The sequence below is a fragment of the Colossoma macropomum genome, unplaced genomic scaffold, assembly GCF_904425465.1.
Source record: "Colossoma macropomum unplaced genomic scaffold, Colossoma_macropomum, whole genome shotgun sequence".
NCBI lineage: Eukaryota > Metazoa > Chordata > Actinopteri > Characiformes > Serrasalmidae > Colossoma > Colossoma macropomum.
This window is the reverse complement of record NW_023494810.1, coordinates 14,787,688-14,815,061: the sequence shown is the minus strand read 5'-3', so window position 1 is coordinate 14,815,061 and position 27,374 is coordinate 14,787,688. Positions and strand designations below refer to the sequence as shown.

At 39.9% G+C, this 27,374-nt stretch overlaps 1 protein-coding gene across 2 annotated transcripts in view; it reads right to left on the bottom strand.

Annotated features, from left to right (window-relative positions):
* Positions 1-1,010: 1,010 nt before the first annotated feature.
* The window catches only part of LOC118799872 (nck-associated protein 5-like), a 128,022-nt gene continuing 101,658 nt past the window's right edge, over positions 1,011-27,374 (bottom strand). Inside the window, exons 9-14 of one of the 2 annotated variants that reach the window (XM_036559951.1) lie at positions 18,634-21,587; positions 17,141-17,276; positions 16,970-17,048; positions 10,662-10,943; positions 7,819-7,961; positions 1,011-1,271 (exon numbers count right to left, since the gene is read on the bottom strand). In XM_036559951.1, the coding sequence (XP_036415844.1) occupies positions 1,011-1,271; positions 7,819-7,961; positions 10,662-10,943; positions 16,970-17,048; positions 17,141-17,276; positions 18,634-21,587 (3,855 nt within the window). Of the gene's footprint in view, positions 1,272-7,818; positions 7,962-10,661; positions 10,944-13,068; positions 13,204-16,969; positions 17,049-17,140; positions 17,277-18,633; positions 21,588-27,374 lie in introns of those variants that run through there. The other variant, XM_036559952.1, reaches the window with a different exon arrangement.

Genomic DNA, 27,374 nt, shown 5'->3' with positions numbered 1-27,374 from the left:
ATGATACTGATATCCGATGTCATTGTGCCTCCTGGACGTTTCTGTAATGGACACAAATGCAACTCTGAGAGCTGACTGCCAGAACAGCTTCTTTCACCAAAAGTCTAAACCTGTGATTTGTAGCCGTGATAAAGGATAAACGGAAAGAAAAGTGTGCTATTAGCTTTAGCCTCCTGCCTCCAGCCGAGAGGGGAAACAAAGCCGCAGCTACGGAAGCAGCCCCACTATTTGGGGAAGAGGAGCAATCAAACCCAAAACACAAGCCTGCGTCTCCCAGCAAATCAACTAACCACCGAGACGTGACGAGGTGGGATTTGCTGCCTTCCAGCTTTGAGCAGGAGGCTCTGAGCCAGTCAGCGCTCGGCTCTCCTCAATTACACAGTGAAACTGTCCCTAATTATGATGTTATGGTGGAACTTGTGACTTGTTGATGTCTTAAATGACCAAGATTATATAAAACGTTCTAAAATAAAGCTAATTTTTTGATTACGGCCTTTTTTTTCATGGAACAAAATGAACAAGGCCCTCTTCTCTGATATTCACAAAAGCAAGAGGTTTTCCAGCAGATGTGGCAAGATCATGCATTCTCTCGATAAGCACAAGTCTGTGCGAATGTCTTTTTTAAATCAATCCGTTGTTCTTGATAGTCTGTCCATCAGTTGTCCTGAGGAACGCGTGAAAGGTCGTTAGGAATTTCAGGTTCATTAAGACCAGGAGCAACAAATAGACTCATGGAGAGGTATTTTAAGGTAAATAATGGTGGAATATTGTTTCCCCAAAGGACTGCTGAGGGTCTAGGCAGCTTCCCTCTTTGTATCTTTCTATTTGATGTGCTTTTAGCATCATTTAAGTTTAGGCTCCCTACTAACTATGGCCAAAACTGATATCAGATCAGTACAGCAGGGCTGTAGCGTCAGCACGTTGCTCCTGCGTTTGGGTATCCACTGCAAAGTAAAGGGTAAACGTTCATCATCGGTAGGACGCTAGCTGACTTTGATCAGTTCTCTCCCTCATCCCTGGCTGCCACAGGAGGAGAGGCTGTCATAGAGAGAGTCACTGAGGGACTCGGGCGTTTCCAAGGCTTGAGGGCGACTGGGGGACAGAATGTCATCGGGACGCTCCTTCACCAGCTCCAGGCCGCCTTCCTTGGACATCTCCGGACCGCCGTGAGTCCGTCCCTTCCTCTGACGGCTCATGCCCATCTGCGGCGGGAGGGGGAGGTTTCTGGGGTCGGCTTCGTGAGGACCCTGAGGGACACCTTTGTTCAGACTCTGGAGAGAATCACAGTGAAAGACAGAGCAAGAGCTTAGTGCTGCACTGATACAACAGGATTTATACTAATTCTGAGATTTATTTACCCAAGATATTGGAAAAAAACTGCTTTTTAAAAATCTTCCCAGTTCAATAACTTCAGGAATGAGTGGTTAATTTTTGTTCACACACTGTACATTCAAAAACAACAACTGACCCAAACATAAACTAACTGAACTTACAGTTCTAGCTCTGATCCTAGTTCATTTTCAACCTGCTCGAGAGACAGCTGGAACTACAATTAATGATTTATTTGTGTCTTTGGTCATTTTTTTGGTCTTTTGATCACTCTAACGTGTATAATGGGGCTGGGCAATACATCAATATATATTGTTATCGGGATGAATTATGTCACAATACAATATGCTTTTCTGAACATATGGTGTATATCATCAGATCACTGACGACACTGACCAACTGCATGTTTCATTATAAAGAGAGAAAAATTAGTCCTGTTTAACTTTAGTTAGTTTAGTGACAAATATTGAATAAAAATCATTGTGTTCACAGTTTTTGATAGTATTTTTAAATTGTAGCTCTACTGCCTTTTTCTCAGTTCCAACTGATCAGATATCTGAGTGTCTAAACATTATACTTTTGCCATATCGCCCACCTCTAGTGTCTAATTAGCTACCTTGCTACCCAATTTACCTAACTGGCTGATGAGAAATGATATACTGCACTGTTTTTCTTGCATGCACACACGCACACACACACACGACACACACACACATAAAATATCTATATATTACACAGAATCAGGTGTATAAACAACCAAAGCATCAATTTTCTTTGCCAAGTGTGAAAATATGAGTTAAAAACAGTTGTTCTGTGGCCACTAGCATAAATGCTAATAGCGTTAGCTTTGTGTCGTTCATGTCACCTCATGGTGAACTCTCTACAAAGTAATAATTCTATAAATAGTGATCAACACATCAACATATTGTCCTCATTTACTTTCTGTTGCTCTGGTTGTGTGATATTTCTTGGCAACTTAATCTTGAAAAGTACAGGATTCGCTAAATTGTCATTAGCTTTAGCTGCAAGTGTTAGCAAACACAAAGTATCCTCAATGTGATTAATATTTACAGTAGCTCTGTCTGCTTTAGAAAGCTGGAAAATGGCAATAACAAACAAAATGCATTACATATCTGGCTACATTTGACATTACAGCCTCAAACATGGCAAGGTTTTACTGTTATTGCAAAGTTTTGTCTGTTATTTTTCAATTTATTGTAAATTGTGAAGTAAATTAAGATGCTAAGTTATCTACCTGGATGTATAGCCAACCATTATGTTTACAAACATTCTGATTTAGTCTATTAAATATGGAACAAATAGCAGAGCAGCCAATAGAACGACTGTCATCAACCCAAGTTCTGAAGATGTACATCATGTGACCAAATGTATGTGGACACCCCTCCTAAATACTGAGTTCAGGTGTTTCAGACACGCTCAATGCTAACAGGTGTATAAAATCAAGCACATAGCCTTGCAGTCTCCATAGACAAACACTGGTAGTAGAATGGGTCGTACTGAAGAGCTTTGGAAAATGGGCACAGTGTATGCCTTGTTGTAATGAAATAAGATTTAATGTAGCTGAGATAATTTAAAAATTATTCAGCAATAAACATGTCAGGCTGTGTGTCGTGCTTTACTACATCAAACACATTTGAAACTGTATCTCTTTACTTAGAATTTAATTAAAATTTTGTCTTTATAGGTGTTTATCTTTTCAATTTGATGTCATTTTTAAATGAATACTCATAATTTCTTCTATTAATGTTAAGCTTTATCACCTGTCAGTAAAGCACTTTGAGCTGCTACCAGCATGAAAAGCGCTCTACAAATAAACATATTATTATTATTATTATTATTATTATCATTATTATTATTTTAAAAAATGAGGAAAATAAGAAATAAGTTTTCTATGATATCGGCCCTTTAATTTTTTCCTCTGCTAGTGATGCTATCATACAGCAGTTTTAGTGACAGTGAGTCAGTCAGAGTGCTTTAAACAATCCTAATTTTGCAACAGCAGCTCTTGGATGGTCAGCAGGGTTGTCTGGACGCTCTTGGTCACGTCAGTCCATCCCACTCCGCCTCACGCTTTCAAATGCTAGGGCCATTTTTTATTCCACAGCCGGAATACGAGGGTCCGAACAGTGAGCTTAAAAGCTCTGCAATAGAGAGAGGCGAAAGGGTCAAAAAAATTTCACCTCTCAAGTCCATTTGCTGAGAACCATCTGACACTGAAGATTCTCCATCAGCTTTACCTTCTCTCTTTCTGACAGTTGCCACGGCAACCGCTGACCAGCTCAGGAAGCAGTGCAGGTTAATGATCAGTGTTTAGGCTCAGATGGCCCGCAGCGCTGCGTTTCACTCCCCTCTCGTCCTGTTTTTATATACTGTCGTACTTTATCTGTTGATCTGGCTGGAAAGGAGGAGGGAGTGTGTGATATATCTAGGAACAGCGAGGGAGGGGGGCACACTAATGAAAAAGATTCAAAGAGGAGCCGAGACCATCAGCGCCACACATACTCCATAACGCCGCCAACCCTTCGCTCAGAAAGAGAGGCGCATGTGCGTTTAAGCCTCCGCGCTAAGCCTTTCAGCTCAGGGTAACTGAGAGGTCAGCGCTATTATAAACCTTCACAATGAGCACATTCTGTACGCGTTCGGTCCACATCTCACTGCCGTCAGAGCAAAACCGTGTATCTCCAAAATGGTAACTTCACAGGAGAAGGAAAAAGCCTTCTTATCCCTCTGGGGTCCACAAACTTACCTGCGTGTCAAATTTGATTTCTATAACTGTTTCTGTATCTTTGTGATGAACTGCATGTTTCATTATAACAAGAACAAAATTAGTCCTGTTTAACTGGATTTAGTGCCACATATTGAACACAATGAAGTCATTGTGTTCCAGTTTTTGATTGTATTTTTTAAATGTAGAACTACTGGCTCTTTTTTCTCTGTTCCATCTGATCAGGTGAAAAAATAAATATCGTGACAAATCGTGTATCATGAAAATTTCTTGAAGTGTCTAAACTTTATATTTTTGCCGTATGGCCCAGCTGTAGTGTCTAATTTGGCTAATTAGCTAGGTTAGCTACCTTGCTAGTCAACTCACCTTATTAGCTGATATGAAACGATATACTGCACTGTTCTGTGCACACACACACACACACACACACACACGTCTACATTTATACAGAATCAGATGTAGAATCAAACAAGACATAAATTTTCTCTGCCAAGTGTGAAAATATGAGTAAAAACAGTTGTTCTGTGGCCACTAGCATAAATGCTAATAGTGTTAGCTTCGTATAGTTCAGGATGCCTTAAGGCGAACTCTCTACAAAGTAATAATTCTATAAATAGTGATCAACACATCAACATATCATCCTAGTTTACTTTCGGTTGCTCTGGTTGTGTGATGTTTCTTGGTAATTTCATCTTGAAAAGAACAGGATTCACTAAATTGTTGTTAGCTTTAGCTGCAATTGTTAGCAAACACAGAGGATCTTCACTTAGATTAATGTTAACCGCAGCTCTGTCTGCTTTAGAAAGCTGAAAAAATGGGAATAACAAACAAAATGCATTAGCTCTGGGCTTTATTTGCTTTTATATCTGTTCCTGTATCTTTGTGATCATCCAGCAGAGAAATACATTTTCCTGAATCTGTAGAGTCGCCCTTTCTATTCCATCTTATCATGAGCTCATACATGACTCACATCCAGTTATGAGTTATGAGGCTATGAAGAGGGGCTGAGATACACGTCATCTGCCTCTCATCGTGTGGAAGTGGTGGATTCGTGTGTCCATATACATTCTGTGTGACACTGACCAATGGACACTCAGGAAATCATTAAGGACTGACCCATCACACCAGAAACACTTTCAGTCCACATCGGAGACACGTGAAATGGCGTGCAGAGAGTTTACAGCTGCTGAAGTTGCTGCAGCGCTTTTGGAAAATAGTGATGAAGATAACGGAGCATTTTGATATGAAACATATGAGGATCATGTTATATGAAGAGCCTTTAAAAAAAGAATTAAGAAGATATGCACATTTTGAGAACATGCACTCAGAGGCTTAACTCTGAATGGAAGTTAATGGAACTAGATTTTTTAGGTAATTTAAGGTAATTTGGGGCAATTTTTACTGGTCTGGTCTTCCTGAAGTTTTAATACAATGTAAAGGGCCGCTAGCACATTATTCTGTAAAAAAAAAAGGATAAAACCAAAAAAGAAAGATCTGACAGCTGCAATATTCTTTGTTGGCGTGCTGATGGAAAAAATAATTAATAATAACAATGCTGTCAGTAGTTGACAGGAGCATCTTGTGACTCATTCTTTGAACAAGGAAATCAGCTCGACACGTCAGATCCTTTGGAAAACACAGGCTTTGAGTTTCTGAGAGAAGAAGAAGTGAAGTTACGGAGGTGCAGCAGAGTGCAAAACTCAGAGACCACCCATCATTTATTTGATTTCCAGCCAAAACAGCGCTTAAACTGCCTTGCTTTTTTTGAAATAAAAGAGTTTGGTGTAGTATGTAAACACTCCCCAGTTCATACAGCCCAAATATGGAAACTTAGCTGCAAAAAAAGCCCATTTAGACATCACTGTTTTTGTGATGTCACAAAAAACAACACATTTACATATGTACACCTTTTCAGCCTACAGCAAATAATCAGAACAGTGCTAATTTACATATATTAGTCTTAAAGGCACAGTAACAAAAAAACAGTCTGTTTAATTCAAAACAAAAGCCAAAGACAAAAGCTAGTGATGCTAATGGTGATGCTAATAACACACTGCATTTACTTAAGACAGAAAGGGAGATGGTAAGGACAGGGGTTGCAACCCAAACGTTAAGAACATTTTATGTCCATTTTACCATTTTGGCTGTAAATATGACTCAGTATGTGCAAACGTACTAGTATAGACTAAAATTATAACAATTATAAACAAAACGCAGACTTGCTTTGCTCTTCTTTAAGCTTTAGCTCAGCTATAGCCACTTTTCTCGCATCTCAGGCAGGAAACTTTTCTACAAAAGTAGAAGTTTCTAGTTTCTTGTAAAACGTCTCTCAATGTATTTTTTTTTTTTTTACAAGGCTGTATTCGACAGCTTCTTGTTGAATTGTGCCTAAAGTGCACCATTTAAGGTGGAACAGGAAAATTCGAAGAAGAAGCTAGTAAATGAGAAGCTTTGCAACCTTTTAGTGTTTGACAGTTTCTCATCACAGATTAAACATATCAGGAAACCAGCTGGAGTGATTATAAATGCAAATAAGTCCATTCATCTCCAAATTATCAATGTTTGTCTTAAATCTTTCGTTTCACTAGCTACTAGCTAGGTGAGATTGTTGTCTGCATTGCTGTGGTGACCAGCAGTGGTGAATTAGCAGTTCTACATTAACTCCAGCGTTTAAGACCATTTATTGTTAAAACTGTGTTAGAACGATCAGCAGAGCTTTGTTTTACTGCATAGGAGGATTATTTTATTTACCAAAAAATCTAATTCTGCTGTGGAGCCGGTTAAAGAATGAATGCAAGTGCATGGGTCCTCTAAGCACAAGTTATTCACTTTTCAGTGTCAGTAACGTGGGATTCGGGTCAGACCCTTGGGCTGTATTCAGAGTTCGGACCAAAGTTTGAGGTCTGATTGAAGCTCTCCTGTATATCAGAGAAGTTTTACAAGAGCTTGAAGCTGCTTGCCGGGTTTGAACAACATCTGCTCAAAGTGAACAACTTTGACCAGACTCAGCCTGAAGTGGACAGTCAAAAGAAGGCTGTACCACTGGACACTTTTGTCTGTGGGGAATGATCAAGGACCTCAACGTCCTTTTACTCTAGGGCTCCTTTAAATAATGTATGCTGAGCAGGGCTTTCATCAGGCTCACTGCGCATAAAAGAGAGTGCGTATCTGCTCCAGCAAGTGGGAGACACGGAGTCGAGAACTGCTGAGTGTACTTTGTCTGGAGTGACCTTCATAGTTTCTGAATGAGGCTGCCATTAGCGCACTCTTCAGCAAAGTGTTCTGAATTACAAAGAACATCTCACTACTGAAAAGAACATTAAACCTGAGTTAACAATAACCTCCTATGAAAGCGGACATGGACAACAATTCTGAACTTCGAAAAGAGCAGAAAAATTCTTAAGACAGACTTAGCAACTGCCCACTGACTTTAATGGACACTGTCTGGGGTCTGAGGGTATTTTCTCCATGTGTGCAGCCCCTCTCTGTGAATAACAGATCATAAAATGGTTTGTGGGAATCGAATCCTGAGATTTCAGGTTTCTGACAATATACTGCATCACCACTGCTGGATGAATTGATGGTTTAGAAAAAAACAAAGTGAACGCTTCGATGGAAGTGTGCCGGTAATGCTACAGTAACCTAGAACAGGTTAATTAACAATGCTGGTATGCGGTTCTTCTTTAAAGTAGTATTTTAACCATGTCAAGCTTGGCAGCCGCGCTTTTTCTGGACTAACTCACCCGTCTGGATGGAGTTCCTTGGCTGGGATGCTCCATGTCCTCCTGCAGGTACACATCTGCAGGACCTGCTGATCCTCTCAGGTTGGGAAAAGTCCAGTTCTTGGTAGGTGGTGCTTGCAAATGGGCTCCGTAGGCGTCTATGTCTGCAAAGCAGGGAAAGGAAGTGAGGAAGGGAGAACCAGTGGACAGTGTTTGGGGTAAAGCCATTGCTTGTGTCGACCAACTCAGCAGTCTTCTAAAACAGTGGTTCTCATGCCTGGTTCTGGAGGACCCGCTGCCCAGCATATTTTTGTGTTTTCCTGCCAAAACACACCCACTTCAACTCAGGAAGGGCTTGATAATAAGCTGATTTGTTGGATCAGGTGTGTAAACACTAAAATGTGCAGGGCAGGGGGTCCTCCAGGACCAGGGTTAGAAACCACTGCTCTAAATCCAGATGAAACTAAATAACAGAAATAGCAGTTAAAATGTTAATCACAAATTACAAATTAAAAATGTATCGTGTCATTAAGCTGTAAAAGGCATCATGGCTGCACAAGAAAATCTTCAGGAACTAATTAAGATTTTCTTTAGAGAATATTTGAGAACTTTTTGATAATTGCATTTAAGAACATTCTTATAAACGTCTTAGTGTTTGTTTTAAGAATCTTTGCAGGTTTTTTTGTAAGAAATCTTTTGTGAATCTGGCCTCTGACTGAGTGAAATCTACATGCCTAAAAGTAAAAAAGCATAAAACATCCAAAAAAAACCCCCCATAAAATATAAATATAAGAAAGCATATAATAGTGCAAATGAAGCGTTAAGAATACGTCTTCTTTTTTGGGCATTACTTGTCTTTAAAAGGGCTATAAAATAAAAGTGCTATAATTTTTAGAAAAAGGGAAAAATCTCTTGGCCTATGAGATTCGCAATGAAGGTCTAAGTGGAAACGGAGTAAAAGTACAAGTATTAAGTATCAAGGATACTCAAGTAAAGCATACATCATACAAAACAATGCTTAAGTATAGTAACAAAGTACAAAAGTGTTTTCTACCCCACTGAATGGAGCCATGATGAATAGCCCATTAATGTCCATCTAAAATGTTACATTTAATTTTCACATTATTATGTTCTCTGATCACAAATCTAAAGAAAATTTTGCGAATCAATCTGGCTATATGGCTAAAAAGTGAGTTCATCACTTCATTTATCATTAAATTCAATATTTTGGTGAGCGATTTTTAACAAAACAATAGAAAATGCAGATCTGACTGTGAATAAATGTTGGAACATTACACGTAATTCAAATGTGGACTCTGATGTTCATCACTTTAGACCAATCAGAACGTTGAGTGGCATTTTCCTTACACTAAATTGAGTGAAAGGGTCAAATGTTGGAGTACTGAAATGTGTAATCAGTGCTGTGCATGGATTATCATTGCAGTTGGAGGACAAAGCACATTGATTTTATCGGCAGTGGAATAAAGAACCGCATTCTGAAGCTTTTAATGATGCTTTGTTTAGGCCGTCTTAGCGTAATCGATGGTGTCAAAGCACTTTGTGGGTTTATGGACAAGGAGAATCGCTGTACTGAACTAAAAGCGTGTGTAAATATTTAACTTAATTATTTAATTTTTAAAATCGTAATCATATGAATGAGCAGAAGCTGAACAGACACTGCATCTTTAAACCGTTATTTCCTCTCTCTGAGGCTGAAGAGACCGAGGTTTGATTTTCAGCAGCGCACACTGATAGAAAGAGATCTCTACCTGTTATATATTGACGCTCCAGGGAGGAAAGAAGGAAAATCAGTGAGAGAAGCCGCTCTATCTCCTTTCTCACTGTGAGTGAACTCCCGCTGTGAGCACATTTCGATGTTTAAAAAGCTCAGGCTGTGATTTAAGGTGATATGTTTATTCCGGGAGGTGGTTCAACAGCTGTTTTATAAATCCTAAAATAAAAGCAATCTTTATTGCTATCAAAACCTCAGTTCATTCTTTTGGCACAGAATACATCACTCATTATCGGACACTTTGATTTTTAATATATTGATCGTTGACGATCAGAAGACATTATCAGCTAGGATACAGTCAGTAAGTACCAGGAACCTTGGTAGATGCACTGATCTGGACTTGTGAGAATTAAAGGTGCAGTATGTGATTCTGGAGAACGATTCTGATATTTGAACTCAACGGCAAAATAAACACACCCCTCCCTTCAGTGCTCCTTCAGAAACCTGAGGGAGCTGAAAGTCTAGAAAGCAACGCCAAGGATGCTGTTGTTCTGTTAGACAGTAATTATCTGGTTTATTTTGTTTATGAGGAATTTGATATTTTCCTGAATTATGTAGCTGACATAGCTGCTGCTTATGTAGTAGTTATGTATACTGTAAAAAAAAAGAAAATTCAAAATGAAAATTCAAATTCAGTTTTACCACTTTAATTTGCTATTTTTGCACTAGTATTGACATTTCCTGTGCTGTGCATACAAGACAGCCAAAGAATACCTAAGCACTAGAAGTGTTCTGCAAGGATGAGTGAGTGAAAATTCCTAATTTACATTCTGATGAAGCTAATTTTGTCCACTCATACCACTATAACAAAATGCACAGCTTTATAAATGTAAAAATGCACCAAATGTGATTAATCGCAATAACTACAGAAAATAGTGTGATTAAGCGAAGAATATTTTAATCGTTTGGCAGCTCTAGCATTGCTATTATAATGATGTAAAGTAAAATTAGCTATATTAAGCAAATTAAACATCAACTGAAGCACTTCTCTATCTTTAAATAAAGTCCAGAAGTTCTCATTTGACCCCATATCAAAGAATAAGGCATCAAAAAATATGAAAAAGTAGCGCACCTTCGTGGATGGTGCTGGAAAGATGCATGGCTGGTCCCTTGGCCTCCAGAGGAGAAGCGTAGAGAACACAGGGGTTCACTTCATCTAAAGACGAAAGCTCTCTCTCCAGAGTGCGTGCTTTGCGCGGAGCCTTCAGCAGGGCTCCTTGTTTTCCCTGAGAAGCAGAGAAGCCTTGGTCTCCCTGGGGTTTGGGAATACCTTTCCCTGCAGCACTGCTGGCGTAGTCAGGCAGAGGGAACGTGCCTATACCACTGTCGAGAGTGCGCATGGAGGAACCAGAGCCTGGAGGAGTGCACATACAGAAAAATACAGGATCAGACTGATTACTGAACATTTCAACAGCAGGTTCCTTCAACAATGTCAATCATTTCACTTTTACTGACTGAAAGAAGAGTTAATAAGTACACATAGATATGAATATAAATAAATTAATTTCATGCTTTTCACATAAATTGCACTTTCAGTTCATTCTTTTGGCTCAGAATACATTATGGGACACTTCAATTTTCGGTGAATTGACTGGTAACTATCAGTAGATATCATCAGGTAGGTTACAGTTAGCAAGTACCAGGAACATCAGTAAAGCACTAATCTGGACTTGTAAGATTTGATGTCACACTTAATGTACTGTTGTATGCAAAATTACATATTTTGGTTGATTTTTGTGATAGCATAGCTTGCATAAGGAACGGGAAAGTTAAAGTGAAAAAAACAGGAGTTTCAAAACTGGAATTGAAAAAATGATTAAAAGCTGCTCAGAAAATAAGACTCCTAACAACCACCTGGAAGACCTGGGGTATGTTCAATGTCAAGATGCTGTGCGCCGTTTTGCTATGGTTTTTAGGTTGAATAACATGTTTTGTTGAAATAGTGAGTGCGTTTACATGCACTCAATAATCCGATCATAATCAGATTTCTGCAGTTATCTGATTATTCAAATGGAATAAACAACACACTTATTTCTTAGATCGGAGTAAGGTCTAGAAATCCGAATAAGAAATCTGATTAAGAGAACTGGATGTGAGCTCAGTAATCAGATTTCTCAGTGCATGTGAACTCTTACTCTGATTTCTTTCGGATTTCTCAGTCTGCACATGTGCGAAAATAGATTGCGGTACTGGAATAAGCAAGCAGTGTTGCCGCAAGATGGCGGCAAAACCCTTTTTGAGCAACGCTAAAACCAAATACATGCTGGACAAAATGAAGGATTAAATATTCTTCATCTTCTAGATGATGCATGTTCATGTTTTTAGGTAAAGTGACTTGATGTTAGCCAATCATGAAGTTTAAGTTTTATGTTATGTTTACATCACGTCTTATTCTGTGAGTTTATCAGTTGGTTGTAGAGCAGAAATCGGATTACTGCCTCTCATATAGACCTGGAGTTTCCCCATTATCTGATTACCCAAGAGCATGTAAACACACTGCATCAGTTACTGACACAATCTAATTTTCTGCAGTTATCAGATTATTAAGTGTAAACACACTGAACCAGTTACTGACACAATCTGATCTTCTGCAATTATCAGATTATTAAGAGCATGTAAACGCACTCAGTGTGAAACGGTGTGCAGCAGCTTTGAGGTGTGTTTTCTCTCATTGAGGGGCGTGTCAGAGGAGTTACCCAGTCAGCAGTGTATATAAACTCTGTCGTACTAAAATGGCCTCGCACATAATGGATTCTAATAAAGTCTCCATAAACGCAGCCGCTGCAGCTTGGTGTACGCAACTACCAAAGACGTGTAAAGCTTTTTTAATGGAATATGCTATAAGAACACCACAATTTTTTTTCAGCTACCAATGTTTGCAATGCTTGTGGAAGTCAACAGAGTGTTCAACACACCACGTTTCCATTTAAATAAATGTATGGTCTGGGCTGAACGCAGCCCTGCAGCCCACCAAACCTGCCCCCAACAGATAAACAGCTTTCATCTTTGAGAGAGAGGAGAAAATCAAGCTGCTTCAGATCTGAAAACATCCACAGGTGTTTCTGTCCATCCTTCCACTGTGAGAAGACAACTCAGCACTATGGGTCTGAAAGGATGTGTAGCTGTCAAGAAGCCTCACTAAGAAAAGGAGACAGATAAAAAATTTGCTAATTAAATGAAGGGTGGTCTTTTGCACATTACTGTATGTAGGTGAGCATGTGCTTCCGTGGTGGAGCTCTGGAGGGAAAAGGGAGCTTCAGCTAACGTCCCTGAAAATCGATTAGAATGCTTTTAAAAGGAGCCTTTCTATATAATTACATTCTTAGTGCCAAAGGGCATGAATTACAACTTATAACTGACACCCTTACCTTATAGTTAAGTTTCATTATGCTCCTGTATGGGAGCTGAATTCTTTAAAAGGAAACTAACAAGTTGTTCGCTGTTTAGATCTGGAGTGCATCTGTCCATGGATGGCTAAACTGAGTTGCTGAAGGTTACAGATACTGTTTGATGATTAGAAGAGGATATTATGGGGACGTTTTGGCAAAAGCACACAAATTCCATGCTCTAGTTCTGCGTTTGATTAACTGAGAGGAATGGTGCGCTGTTCTGTTCTGTGGACACAGAAAACAGGGTTCTGTATGAATTCATTTGCTCTGTTGATAGACATGAATCACTCAGATACAAGGACAGCAATAATAATAATACAAGATACTTATAAAGCTCTTTTTAAAGAACCCAAAGACTATTACAACTACATCAATACACAGAACATTAAAAAACATGATACAGAGGAAGACAGTATGATGAAAGCCTGAAGAGTAGTTTAGCGTTTTGTTTGGGGAAGGCTGTAGGCAGGAGAAGGGGGTATGTTTTAAGGTTTGAATGCAGGGAGAGATTCAGACTGGCGGATTTCCAGAGGGTGAATGTTCCAGAGATGAGGAGCAATGAAGGAATGGTGAGCAACGCAGCCGAGAATGACCTGTCTGCACAATTTCATCCTACTCTCGCACAAATTCGGAATCATCTGTCCCGCTCCCGCCTGCACCTGAAATGTTTTGTCCCGCCCACATAGTTCTGTCAAGGCCAACTGACATCCAGTATCTGACACAGTCTATTCACAAACACGTTATTCTCTGCTGAAATAACACGCCAGTCATGGTCACCAGGCTCACTGTGAGCAACTTCACCAAACGCCATTTATTCCCAGTAAACAAAAAGCAGGAATTTAACCACAGAGCGGTTATTTTTGGTGTTTTGCTGGGCAGCTGTGGTCAGACTGAAGGCTTTGCCGTCTCTGTAAGCTATGAGAATCTGCGTATTGTTCACGTGTTCGGCTGCTTTACAGCTCTTTAGAATGACTTCATTAATTTTAACTGATTTACTGTTATCATGTTATGTTGCTTACATATGATTTAGTGATTGTTTTACTTTATTTAGGCTGTTCAGTAATTTGCAATTTCCCTTCACACCTGCTTCAGTCCCCTCCCACTTGCAGGGGGCTGATAAACTGCACTGAAAATCAGTCCTATGCCGCAAGACACTGTGGTGGGTCCAGCAGGTCCAGCGGGTGTGCAGTTGGTACATGCCGTGGTCATCAAACCAGCCACAGGTCAAGAGAGAAGATACAATCAGTGTTAGGTGTAACATGATACAAAGTATGGCATTAAAGCATAAATTCTTTTTTTTATTTATTCTTCATAGCTGCCATTTTTAAATGGTTGGTACTGGATCAGCAGGACTTGCCGCTGCTCTGCTCCATGTGATGAAAGCGTTCCTCTGAATACCTTAATGAGCGTCATTCTGTGCTCAGGTCATGGCTGAAAGAATAAGACGTTCAAAAGTGTGGGCTCACTTTACTGAACTTAATGATAATGCAGTTAAATGCAGTATCTGTAAAGTTCTGGCTGTGTATAAACACCATCAACCTCATGAAACACTTACATGTTATAAATCCGAAGCAGTGCAGTTTGTTAGTTTTATCAAAGCGGCTGCTGCACCTGCGTCATCAGGTGCTCTGACAAATTGTGCTACCTTGTTGAAATGTTCCATGGTAGCACATAATTACAGGTAGTTCCCTACATAAAACTACAGGTAGGATATTTTGAAAGCTTGAATCATCTTATCAAAAATGCTACCAGCGTTAAAACGACGAAGCTGAAGACAGATTCTCATTCAGCAGTTTCTTGTTCGAATTTTCCCGTTTAACCTTAAATGGTGCAGCAGTAACATTCTGGCACCTGTTCTGTCATTATAATAACTGCTGCGCCATTTAAGATGGAACAGGAAAATTTGAACAAGAAGCTGGCAGACAGGAAGCTGGCTTCAGCCTTGTGTTTTTATTAGTTTGTTAGCAGCGTTTTTCTGATGGGGGGAATATTACTCTGAGTCTGTAATAAATTAAAATTCAGTATCTAGCATAGCATAAATCGCTAACTGCTAGGTAGCCTAAGTTTAAGCTTAGTGTTAGCTGTCCTGATAACCAGGGATCACTAATTTTGTACTGATTATAGTTGTTGATATTTTAAACTGTGGGGAGATGACCACAGCCTTTTCACATCTTTTCATTTAGAATTTTCACATCATGTCTTTGTTTTCTGCACCAAATAATGGGAAATAGTATCAATAAGAGTATCGATAAGCAGTATCAGTATCGATAAGCAGTATTGATAAAGATATCAATAAAATCTTAATACTGACAAAAACCCTAATACTGACAAAAAAACCCTAATACTGACAGACCTTTTAAATGATGATAACTGTGATTGGCTGGTTCTCTCTACTGGGTTTACAGTTGGTACAGATGTGTTTGGGTTCTAAAGACATAGAAGAAAAGCAGTGAGATGACTTTTGAGTAAACCTATTACAGTTTTTAAGAAGTAATTAATAACTAGAAAGGCAAAGTTCTTGAATGATTAGTTTGACTTGACACTGCAGCTGCAGAACACTATTGATGGTTTTTGATAATTTAATTAGGTTTATATACACACATAAGAAAATCATTCTATATAGAACCATAAACACTAAAAGAACCCTTTGCATGATTAAATGGTTCTCTGCATGGTGAAATGGTTCTTCAGATTGATGGAGAATGTATGGTTCTACATAGCATCAAAAAGCATTCTATTATGACAAGCTTGACATCATAACAATAGCAGAACCCTTTATGGTGCTGTAAAAAACACTTTTCAACAAGGTTCTACCCAGAACCATCTACAGCACATTCTCCATCAATCTGAAGATTTCACCATGCAAAGATCCCTTCATCATGCAAAGGGTTCTTTCAGTGTTCAGGGCTCTATATAGAAACATTTTCTTCACTAAAGAACCCTTGAAGAACCATCTTTTTTTAAGTGTGTAGTAACTCAAGACAGTTGCTAACTTGTTGCTATGAGGTTGCTATGGTATTCTAGCTTGTTGTTAGCGCAGTGGTTGGTAGTTGTTAGGTGGTTGCTAAGGTGCTGCTAGGCTGCTTGGGAGTTGCTTGGCCACTGCTATGTTATCCCAGATGGTTGCCCAAATTTAATAGCCCATTGCTATGGTATCCCAGGTGGTTGCTGTATATATGCTGGTATGTAAGTGAGTTTGTGTGTGATGTCTATGGAAATCGGTGCAAGAGATGTCCTTTGTAACATCATTTGTGGTTAACTGGACCCCTATTACAAAGTAACTTTACAATGTATTTACAAAAATGTATCATATAATGCATTACACTTAGCAAAAGGGTAATAATTCAAATAGTAGCATTTATCACTGCATCATTATTAACTATCGTTAACAAACTATTAGATAATGATTAAGTTGGTACTTATAGTAGAAATAAATGGGAGAAAATAATAAACTATAAGAAAAATGTAGGACATGGGCTCTTTAAACATAAAAACTATAAAGTAACCATTTCTGAGATATGAAATTTTGTTATGATGCCATCAATATGCTTTAAAAACAGTGCAAACTCTACTGCAATGAATATTACTGCACGATTTGATGCTGGGATTAAAACAGCAGCGATACGCATTAGATTTCACAACGTGCCTCCTTCATCCATGTAATAAATTACTCACTCTTTTTGCTTGAGAAGGTTTGTGCACATATTGGCTTGGAGGCCTCCTGAGGTGTAAATTAAGTGACAGGCTTCACAATATCAGCACAGAGCTGCTCCACCGCGTCCTGCACAGCGCCTCTCAGGAGACCTTTACGCCCTCAGGGGCCAGATCAATCAGGTGAAGATGCAATTACAATTTGTGTCAGAAACTAACAAAGAACGCCATGCGTGATGAGTTCTCAGGCAAAGGTTATAGTCCTGTCATGCTACGGCGGCTGAAAAACCCAGAGAAAGAACGAGGCTCGCCGCAGAAAGAGACTTAATTAGGATCTCACCGGTGAAGTGCTGGGAGCTGATGGACTCCGCCAGGCTCTCATCAGATGTGATCTCGTCACGGCTGACCATGTCTGAACCCTGAGGCGGGGAGAGAAGACAGCGGTGGATGACATTGTCGGTCTGCACACTGTATCAAGAGTTACGTTAAGAGTCGCTGAGTGAATACTTACTTTGTCCATCTCCTCTCGGCTCCTGGTGTGGCTGATGCCGTTCTGCTGGTGGCCGAAAACAGGACGGGACCTCTTGGAGTCGAAGGAAAGGCGCCGATGGACTATGCCGAAACTTGGGGCTCCTCTCTCATCCACCCTTTCCGAAAATGAGACACAAGAATGAGATGTTTTCACAACTTCTCTTACATGTTTACATTGTAAAAGAGGCACATCTGTTATAAACATACTCCGGAGTGAGATTTTCCATGACACATCTTGAAGGTGGGGTGGATTACTGTAGTAACTGTTTTCACATAATCATTACAGTGGAAAGAATGGATTACTAAAATGACAGAAATGACTTATTAGTAACATTAGACGAGTTTTAGGCCTGGACGCTCCTTTAAAAGTCTGATTAAGCCTCATGTGATTTGTTTGGATTTTTTGTGTCAAAGAATCACAATATCGGCAGAATGAAATATCCACTATCAGCATTTTTTCTTTAATGTACTGTATTTTACATTTTTATGCTTTTTTTGTCATCTTAGGATACAGTGATGCACCATTTCCTCTGATGTAACTTCACTTTTTAAGACAATATTACTCATCACCAGTTAGTCCTGGTAAAAACTCAATGCAAATTAAGAGTCTTTAAGGATTTTTTTTTCTAATCTTGCTACTAGATGTGGGCTATATGACAATATGTTAGCGTTATTGTGATAAAATATGTCACAATACACTTTTCTGAGCATATAAAGGGTGTGGTCAGTATTTTGTGAACAATGAACAACTATGTGGATCATAAAAAGACATATTTAGAACAACTTTAGAGAACCTGTAAACAACATTTGCTTTTTTTCCTATAAATGTGATGAAAAAACAAAATACACCATGTCCCCTTATTCACTAAAGTTGCGTAAAATTGAGCATCAATGATGAATCGGCTTTGTGCAGGAAATCAATCACCAGCTTACCAGCACCTACATATCATTTACATGAAGCATGCCCTAACTCACGCAGATGTTCTGATAGGGAGCCAATAAACTGACAGCATTCAGCAGTTTGTCAGCCAATGGCTGTGCCCGTAGACAGAGTCTGAGATCAGTGAGTGCTCCCCCCTATTGACCAAACTTTATAGTGTTACATTACCATGACTGGAAAGAATATAATGTGAAATAAACAAAACATCCTACTTTGTTAAAGATGGTAGAATGATGTGATTGTGACTGTGATTATTTTCCCAAATTAACACATTTAAGTGCTGTAGTATTGCAGTGTATGACACTAGCTGTGTTTTGTATTGTTTATTGTAAAAAATATCACAGTGTAATTAGTCTTTAAGTGTAACATAGAATAGTTGCAGCATTTGTTTATATCAATATGCATGTAAAATCAGTACATCCACTGTTATACTGGATTGCCATGTGTACAAATAATTAGTATTTTCATTTTGTTGGTCTTACAGACGATTGTGAAAGTAGGTTACTTAATGCCATGAAATACATGACCCTCACCTATTCAGCAGCTGTTGCATGAAGCTGTCAGCCGTTACTCCCCTGTACATAAGCGATAGCTGACCCTGTGCTTGGTCCATTACCACTTCACATGAGTGTCCTCTCCCGGGACGATCCAGAGCAATCCCCACCCTGTTCACATAGGCCCTTTCTTCTTCCAAGGCCTTCCTTAAATCTTCTGCCTTCTCCATGAGCTTAGAGATGTTTAAGCTTTCCACCACCTTTCTGGGTCCTCCTTTGGCCCCTGAGGCATCCTTGGCTCCAGAGGAAGAGGACGACACATTGAGCTTGAGCTTGGACATTTCAGGTTTGCGATTAAGTGCTGGAAGCTTGCTTTTCTTCAGGCCGAACCAACTGGCTATCCCATTGGAGGTCTTCTGTTTTGTTTCTGCAGCTTGGCCTCGATCTTGTTCCTGCAGCTTAAGCATGTTTTCTTCAATTCCCCGCATCACTTTCTGCTCAATGGCTGACTGGGGAGCGGGAGCTGCCGCAGAAGGTCGTTTTTCTTCAACAGTCTTAATATTAGCTGATTCTGCTCCGGGTCTTGGCGGAGGGGGAGGTGGGAAGTTATCGACATGAGCAAAGGTCTTTTTCTTTCCAGCCGGGAGCTTTGGTTTGTCTTCAGCACGCGATGTGTGCCGCTGGGGGTGGGAGCGCTCATCTTGAACTGGTTTCATTCCTCGGGGATAGGAGGAGGCATTGCCAGCTTTGGACGGGGACTTTGATTGCACTCTAGTAGGGCTGCTTTGAGGACTTGGGACCGTTTTGCTGTGGTGGGTGAGGGGATTGGGGCACTTTCCATAGCTTCGCATCACAACAGGGGTTTCGCAAGAGCTTGTAGAAGACATTCCCATTTTGATCTTTTGACCCTCTACTTTAGCTATATAATTTTTTTCTGCTGTCACTGGCTTAGTGCTCTGTTCATGAGAGGAAGAACCAGAGGCCTTGGCGTAATTGCCAAAGCTGGTTTTAGGGTAGGGTTTCCCATCAAGTGAATCTGTATACTTTGAATGCCGCTGTTCCATTACAATGCGCTCTGCCGTCTTGCTTCTTTCACTGTTCCCTGGTGATGCACCGGTTTTACCCACATTACTTTGCACTTCTCTCTTTTCTACGGCCTGTTGGAGGTCCTCCGTGCTCTTCAGTTTGCCAAGGGCTGCCAGACGTTCTTTGAAAGGGTGATAACTTGAATCATTTTGAGGCTTGCTGGTGACAGTCCTTTTTGGCAACGATGGCTGCTTGTCACTTCGTTTAGCCACAGCTTGGGACGGAGTAGTAGGGTCATGCTTTTGAGCTGCCTCATGATATCTGTCTTTCATGCTGGAGTAACTGGTCCTTTGTGCCTTGTTTGCTGCAGAGGACGAGGTTGGCAGGCTGAAGTGATGCTGGGGCCTTTGCCAAACTGGACTCTCTGTGTCAGTGTCCTGGTCTGAGGGGTCGGAAGGAGATTCGCCTGTGGTTGCTGATGAATCAGAGGTTTTAAGTGAGAGCGGACTAAGGAGCCTTTCATCTCTCAAGCTCATTTTCTGCTTGTCAGAAAGGTCCATTTCCTCTGGGGTTATCTGGGGAAATCCGTTTACGGAATGAGAAGCAGAGGGATCTAAAATGTTTTCATAGTGAGGCACCTGAGCACCTTTTTGAGGCTGTGAGGAGGACTGACTTGCGCCTTTGGAAGCCCTGCTTGGCTTTGGAGCTGAGTGACTACTGTAACCTGATTCTTTCATGGGAATGGATGAACAAGTGTCCTCAGGCTTTGGCGGGGAGGTGGGGGCGGAATGTGTACCAGGATAGGTGTCTGTTTTGGTGGCAGAGGATGGTTTATCTCGCTCCGTTGTGGTAGCTTTGCGGGACATCACGGGTGATTGGTATACCTCATAATTATTCCTACAAGGAATTTTTGAGCTGCGTGTAAGCTGAGGACTCAAGCGCAAGGCATTGGCCGTGGGTGTGTTCTCTGCCATCGAAGGTATCTTGAGGAACTTGAGCAGCTTTGATGGGGAAGAGACAGGAGATGGCTTGGACTCAATAAACGAGGAGGGAGGAGATGTTGGACTGTGTGCAAACTTGCCTTTTCCTGTGGCTTGCTGCTGCGCAAATGCTGAAGTAGTTGGAGAATACGACTCGACAGATACTTTCTTGGACACTGAAGTTTCGTTGGAGGAGAAGACTCCGTTGCAGACTGAGGAGTCATGCTCATGTTTCACAGAATCGGTGGCAACCTCCAGATAACGGCACTCATCAGCTCTAGATGTTGGCATGCTGTCAGATTGCCTGACATCCTGGGGACCACCGTTAGCACCCTTTGACTTTGTAGGCGATATTTTGTCCCTGTCGTGCTTTGGCTCCTCGCCTATTTCAGAGGAATCGGCACTCAGGGAAGAAAGATATGGAACGGTGGCTTTTGGCTGGGAGAAATGAGTAACATTTGCTCTGCTGTGTGTGCTGGGTTGGTTTGCTTTGTCCGGCATCTTTGTCTGTGGATATGTGCTTTGTGCTGAAGCACTGTGCTCTTCTGAAGATGTCTGGGACTCATCTCTGCCAGAATGCGAGCCCATGCCAAGTCCCTGGTTACATTTAAGCAGGCTGTCTAAGCTACTTCTCTGAGAAAGAATACGACAGGATGGACAACCACCATACCTCAAGGACGCACGGCTGTCTTGTTGTGCCCCTTCCCCATTAGCATACTCATGAATATCCGAATCTGAACTGGAGTGTCGGCAGTGGGGCTGACGTGTGCTTGGAGTCACCACGGTCGTCTCTCCTGGCAACAATGCCTGTCCGTGATAGTAGTAGCAGGCTGATGGATGAAACTTAAGTGGATCCGACTCCTCCAGCTTACGAAGAACCTCCAGGATGTGTGCTTTCTTTTTGAGGAATGGAGACATGGCTTCCATGGAGGAGGCCGAAGCTTGAGGGGAGCCTCCTGTGCCGTTCTGTGTGCATTCGTCATTGCTCTGAAAGATAAAATCACATTATCAACTAATCTCAAATAACTAATGAGTCATCTGTAATGAGCTGATGATGTACAGCAGAATCAACCTAATTGACAAATTACATAAACAACTTGATGAATAAAACGTAAAGGCTGCACACAAAAACAATGACTAATTCATTTAGCATTTAAATAAAATACAGCCAAACTAAAATGCCACAGGAACTAAAGTGGTGCTTTTTAATTGTGTGTACAGGTCTCAAAGAATTAGTTGAGCTGATTTTTTATGGAATCGCTTTTTTAATACTAAACAATGATTCTGTTTGAGATCAATTTATAAAATTATTCTAATCTGGTTCCAGATAATCAGTTGGAAGACACAAGGTAGGTTTATTTGTACAGCACCTATTTTACACAGTGGCGATTCAAAGTGCTTCACACAAACACAGAAAAATAAAGCACACTCCTTGGGATAGCCTTGCTAGCAAACTTGTAAAACCTCCAAAGAGTTGATAAAGCTTTGGAGAACATGTAGATGTCCTTTATAATCCTAATTTAACTTTTAGTTTTAATTAGATTTTTAATTATTCTAATTTAATTTCTAATTAGACTTTTAATTTCATTTTATTAAATTTCTTTTTTTAAATCCATTGTTCTAATCATGTTTTAACTCTGTTTTTAATTTCTGTCCTCCTTTACTTTTTTAAATGACTCTGTATTTTTCCATTTGCAAAGCACTTTGAATGACAGCAGTGCTGGAAAGGTTCTATATAGATAAACCTGCCTTGCCTTTAGCTATAAATCAAAAATAAAAAATTCTAGAACTCAATATAGAAGACAATCAAATGACAAATAAAATAAGGAATTAAGAGAAATTAACATACTGCTGAGAAAAGTGCAGAGAATTTTTTAAATTAAAGAAGATAAAGATAAAAGGCAATAAAAACAACTAACGAGATTAAAATAAATCAAAATAGTGATTAAGGTGCAGAGCTAAACACAAGACAGGCACAAGAAAACAAAAACGGTTTTAATCTGGATTTAAAGATGGCTGCATGTGTAGTAATACAAATATAGAGATGTTAGATGAGTCCAGAATGATGAGCAGAGCTGTAGAAGGTTCTAAAATGACTGAGAGAGCTGGAGAACATGAAGAATGATGTTCTGATACAATTAACAACCAGAACTCATCATGTTCAAAAGTGCAGATCAAACCTCAATATGCAGTTCTTTATAAATGATGAATATAAATAGATAACGATGGTATATTATTTATCATTTAATGTTGCTCACACTTAATAATTTAATAATAATTTAATAATATTGAATAAAATATCTGCAAATACCTTCTGGGGAGTCGTTCTAGTATTTAAACCCACAGCTATTATTGTGTATACAATAACAAAAAAGAACCATGTTTGTAAATGTGATGTGGGAGTGTAGAGAACCTTTTTAAGAATTTAAAGAACCTCCGCATAACGTAAAGAATGCTTAGATTGGTACAGAACCTTTACATTCTGTGAAGGACGTCTTCAAATATCTTGATCAAACATGGTTCTTTAGGGACCAAGTGGTTTTTCTGTGGCATCATTTAAATAACCCTTTGTGGAATCTTTGTAAAGAGTGTAGTGTAGGTGATCATGATCCGAATATATTCGTCTTTTGACTCAATGACTGAATATACAACCAACATTTTACTAAAACAAAATGTATTTAAAATGTACTTAAGACTGAATCACTAGTAGCTAGATAATAGGCATAGCTAGAGCTTTTAGAATGGGGTGGTCAGGTAAGACCCAGAGATTTTATGGGGGGACACTGCTAAAAAAAAAAAGAATAAATAAAGTAGTGAAACTGTATTAAACACTAAACGTGTATTGTACATAACTAAATCTGTGCATCATTTCCACATGAAGAAAATCAGAATCAGTTTTACTGGCCAAGTCTGCTTGCACACACAAGGAATTTGCCTCCAGGTTACAGCGCTCATAAACAGTGCAATGGCCATGACACAGTGCTTACATTTAACAATAATGCATGACCAAATGGTTCTTTGCAGGGTGAAATGGTTCTTCAGAATCAGAATCAGAGAGATCTCAACTCTCCAAATTTGTACACAATTTAGATGGACACACAGTCATTCCAAGCACCACTGTAAAAAATCTAGGCGTCATCTTCGATTCCAGTCTCTCGTTTGATACACGTTTGCAACATTGTTAGAACCGCATTCTTTCACTTGCGTAACATCGCTAAACTACGTAATATTCTAGCCCTAAACGATGTGGAAAAGCTGGTACATGCCTTTATAACCTCCAGGCTGGACTACTGAAACACCACTTTAGCTGGATGCTCCATTATGTTACTAAATAAGCTCCAACTGGTCCAGAATGCAGCTGCTAGAGTCCTTACAAGGACCAAAAAGTTTGACCATACATCCCCAGTCCTGTCGTTGTTACACTGGCTACCTGTTAAATTTCGTGTAGAGTATAAGATCCTTCTCTTAACGTATAAATCATTAAATGGCCTGGACCCGCAGTATCATAGTGAATTAATTCAGTCATATAAACCCACACGTACGCTCTGCTCACAAAATAACGGCCTGCTGACAGTTCCTAGAATTAGAAAAACCACAGCAGGTGGTCAAGCATTTTCCTACGTAGCCCCAAAATTGTGGAATTATCTCCTGACCTCTGTTCGGGACACTCTCTACATTGAAAAACTAGACTCAAAACTTACCTGTTTGCACAAGCATTTTGCTCATATCAGTTGTTTTGCACTATTACTCTCTAACATCTCTCCATAAATGGACCTGTCCTGTTAATCAATTTCTCTCTCTCTCTCTCTCTCTCTCTGCACCGTTTTGACCACCATGGAGCTTCACACTGTACAAAGCTGTGCAAACCTCACCTGCATGAACTGACCCTCCTGATGCTGCTGCTGCTGCATAAACTCAAATTATCTAATTAACCATTGCTCCACCTGTTTTTTCCCCGTTTGGTATTCTAATATTATATACTAACGCTGTTTGCTATCCAGTGTCGATCAGAGGAGGATGTGTTCCCCTTTTGAGTCTTGGTTCCTCTCAAGGTTTCTTCCTCTTGCTCTTAGAGAGTTTTTCCTTGCCATTGTCACCACTGGCAACGCTTATGGGGGCTTGGACCTGGATTTTTCTGTAAAGCTGCTTTGTGACAACAGCTGTTGTAAAAAGCGCTATATAAATAAACTTTGATTTGACTTAACCTCTTCAGATTGATGGAAAATGTGTGTATGTATAGTTCTATATAGCACCAAAAAGGGTTTCTTCTATTGTTATGATGTCAAGCTTACGATGTAGCCAAACAGCACTTTTTTCAGCTCACTTTCATGAACTGGGGTGGCCAGAATGGCAGCCATGCTTCATTCCAGGGTGGCCATTACGCCTCTGATACTGATACACAGTGATTTTGTTAGCGTGGGTTGATTCTTGCGTAACCTAATCCTCTGGGGTCTGAAGTCATTTCCTCGATTTGTTTTTCTCTTCTTAAATTCTCCTTTAAAGTCTCTTCATGTAACATGATACTCATATGTTTCATATCAAAATGCTCCATTATCTTCATCACTACTTTCAAAAACCGCTGCAGCAACTTTAGCAGCTGTAAACTCTCTGCGTGCCATTTCACATGTGTCTCCAATGTGGACTGAATGAAGAATGAAGGGTTTCCGTTGTGATGGGTCAGTCCTTAGTGATGTCCTGAGTGTCCATTGGTCAGTTTCACACAGAATGTAGACGGACACACGAATCCACCAGTTCCACACAGTGAGTGGCAGATGATGTGTATCTCAGCCCCTCTTCATAGCCTCATAACTCCGGATGTGAGTCACGTATGATCTCGTGATAAGATGGAATGCAAAGGGCGACTCTACAGATTCAGGAAATGTTTGAACTGTATGTCTGTGCTGGATTATCACAAAGATACAGAAACACATATAGAAACATTGAATCTGAAGCGCAGGCAAGTTTGTGGACCCCAAAAGGTTAAAGCACCAAATAGCTTAATTGCCAGATTCTTACTTCAGTCAATGGCTTGATCAATAACATGTTTCATGACATACAAACAGCTGTTTTCTGAAAGTCTTACTGACCATTATTCTCAGAAACAGAATGAGCATGCAAACGCACGATTGCATTAAAAACATAATTCAGTTCAGAAATGTAGCTTCAGCAAACAATTAAAAATGCCTCATTGCCTAGAAACGAGCCCGAGCGGTAAGCAAAGCCAGCGCTGACTGAGCATTTCAAATAAGTGTCGGGTTGATAAAGTTGTCCGCCGAGGCCAGTGGACAGCTAATCCCCCGCTCTGCACTCCGACACAGTCACAAACGATGCCAGAGATTAGAAGAGCGCCACGTCTCTACTCGAGGAAGAATAAATGTGCGGATGAGGGGGAGAGGGAATGAGGTAGAACGTGGAGGGAGCTACTTTAGTTTCACATGACTGGTCTACCCGGAGCAACCAGCTTTATCTTTAATTAAAGAAGCAATTAATTCTGTAATCGGTTAGAGAAAGGGGCCCTCTACTCCTCCCTGCTCCTCTAGACTGAAGGAGCCAATCTGTTAAATACGTGCAGCCTCCAGCAGCGGGACCCTCTGGGGATTATTAAATTAAGACAGATGCTGAAGAGACGAGAAAGAAAGTGACAGAAAGACGGAGAGAAACAAACAAACAAAGAGGTTTCTAGCTCCAACCATTTATCCTTCTTTACACTGGTGGTGATAGGAACCAGGCGTTGCCATGACTACAACACAAATATACACATTTCATTTACTATCCGAAACCACCAGTGAACCTACATGTGTCTTCTGAGTTTTATATGGAATGTTGATGATGAGAAACTAGTGGAAAATCTGAAATAATAAGTTTTCTTAGGGGACTATTTTGACTCACAGTTTAAGTTCTGAAAACTACCATAAACAATGTCTCAGACATCAGGCAGTGTATTCATAAACATTTCATGTAACAACTTTCTGTGAGGGAGCTTTTAGAGGTGGACGTCTGGTTCCTATTACCACCACTGTAAACAATTCTGACTTAGTATTTTTCTAGAGTGTTTCCCACCAAACCACTCTGAATGACTCTATTTACATCTTAACCACTTAATTATGCAGGAATTTTGAAAAATTAGAGTTCCCCTTTAATACAAAGCTTTTTATTCAATGTTTTACACACTAAATCCAATTAAACAGGCCTATTTATGCTTTCTTTGTAATCAAACATGCTGCTGGTGTTCTTTAAGTATTGATGATATCCACAATACACTTTTATTTTCTTTGGTGAGTATTTTGCCTCACAATGCCCTCCACCATGAATGGATTAAAATAAATGGATTAAAACACATTTTAAGGCAAAACTGTATCTCAAAACTATCATAAAACAATTCAAAAACAATTCATCAACATTTCATGTAATATCTTTCTGTGAGAGAGCTTTTAGAGGTGGATGTCTGGTTTCTATAACCACCACTGTAAACAATTCTGACTCGAAGTTTCTCTAGAACAGAGTGTTTCACACCAAACCACTCTGAACCACTCTCTTCACTGCACTTTGTTTGGGAAGAACATTTGAAAAATCAACACAGTTCCCCTTTACATTTCTGATCATATGAAATTATAGACTTTTTGGACGTTTTAGCTCCACATCGCAGTCCATGTGTTTACTTAGGCATGCTTGTGACATACAGCAGCTACCATGTAGAAATTTAGTTTTAAAGAGCAAAACCTCTCCTTTAACACATTCCTTGTTCTTCTCTCCTCTGTCCTTTAACCCCTTGAA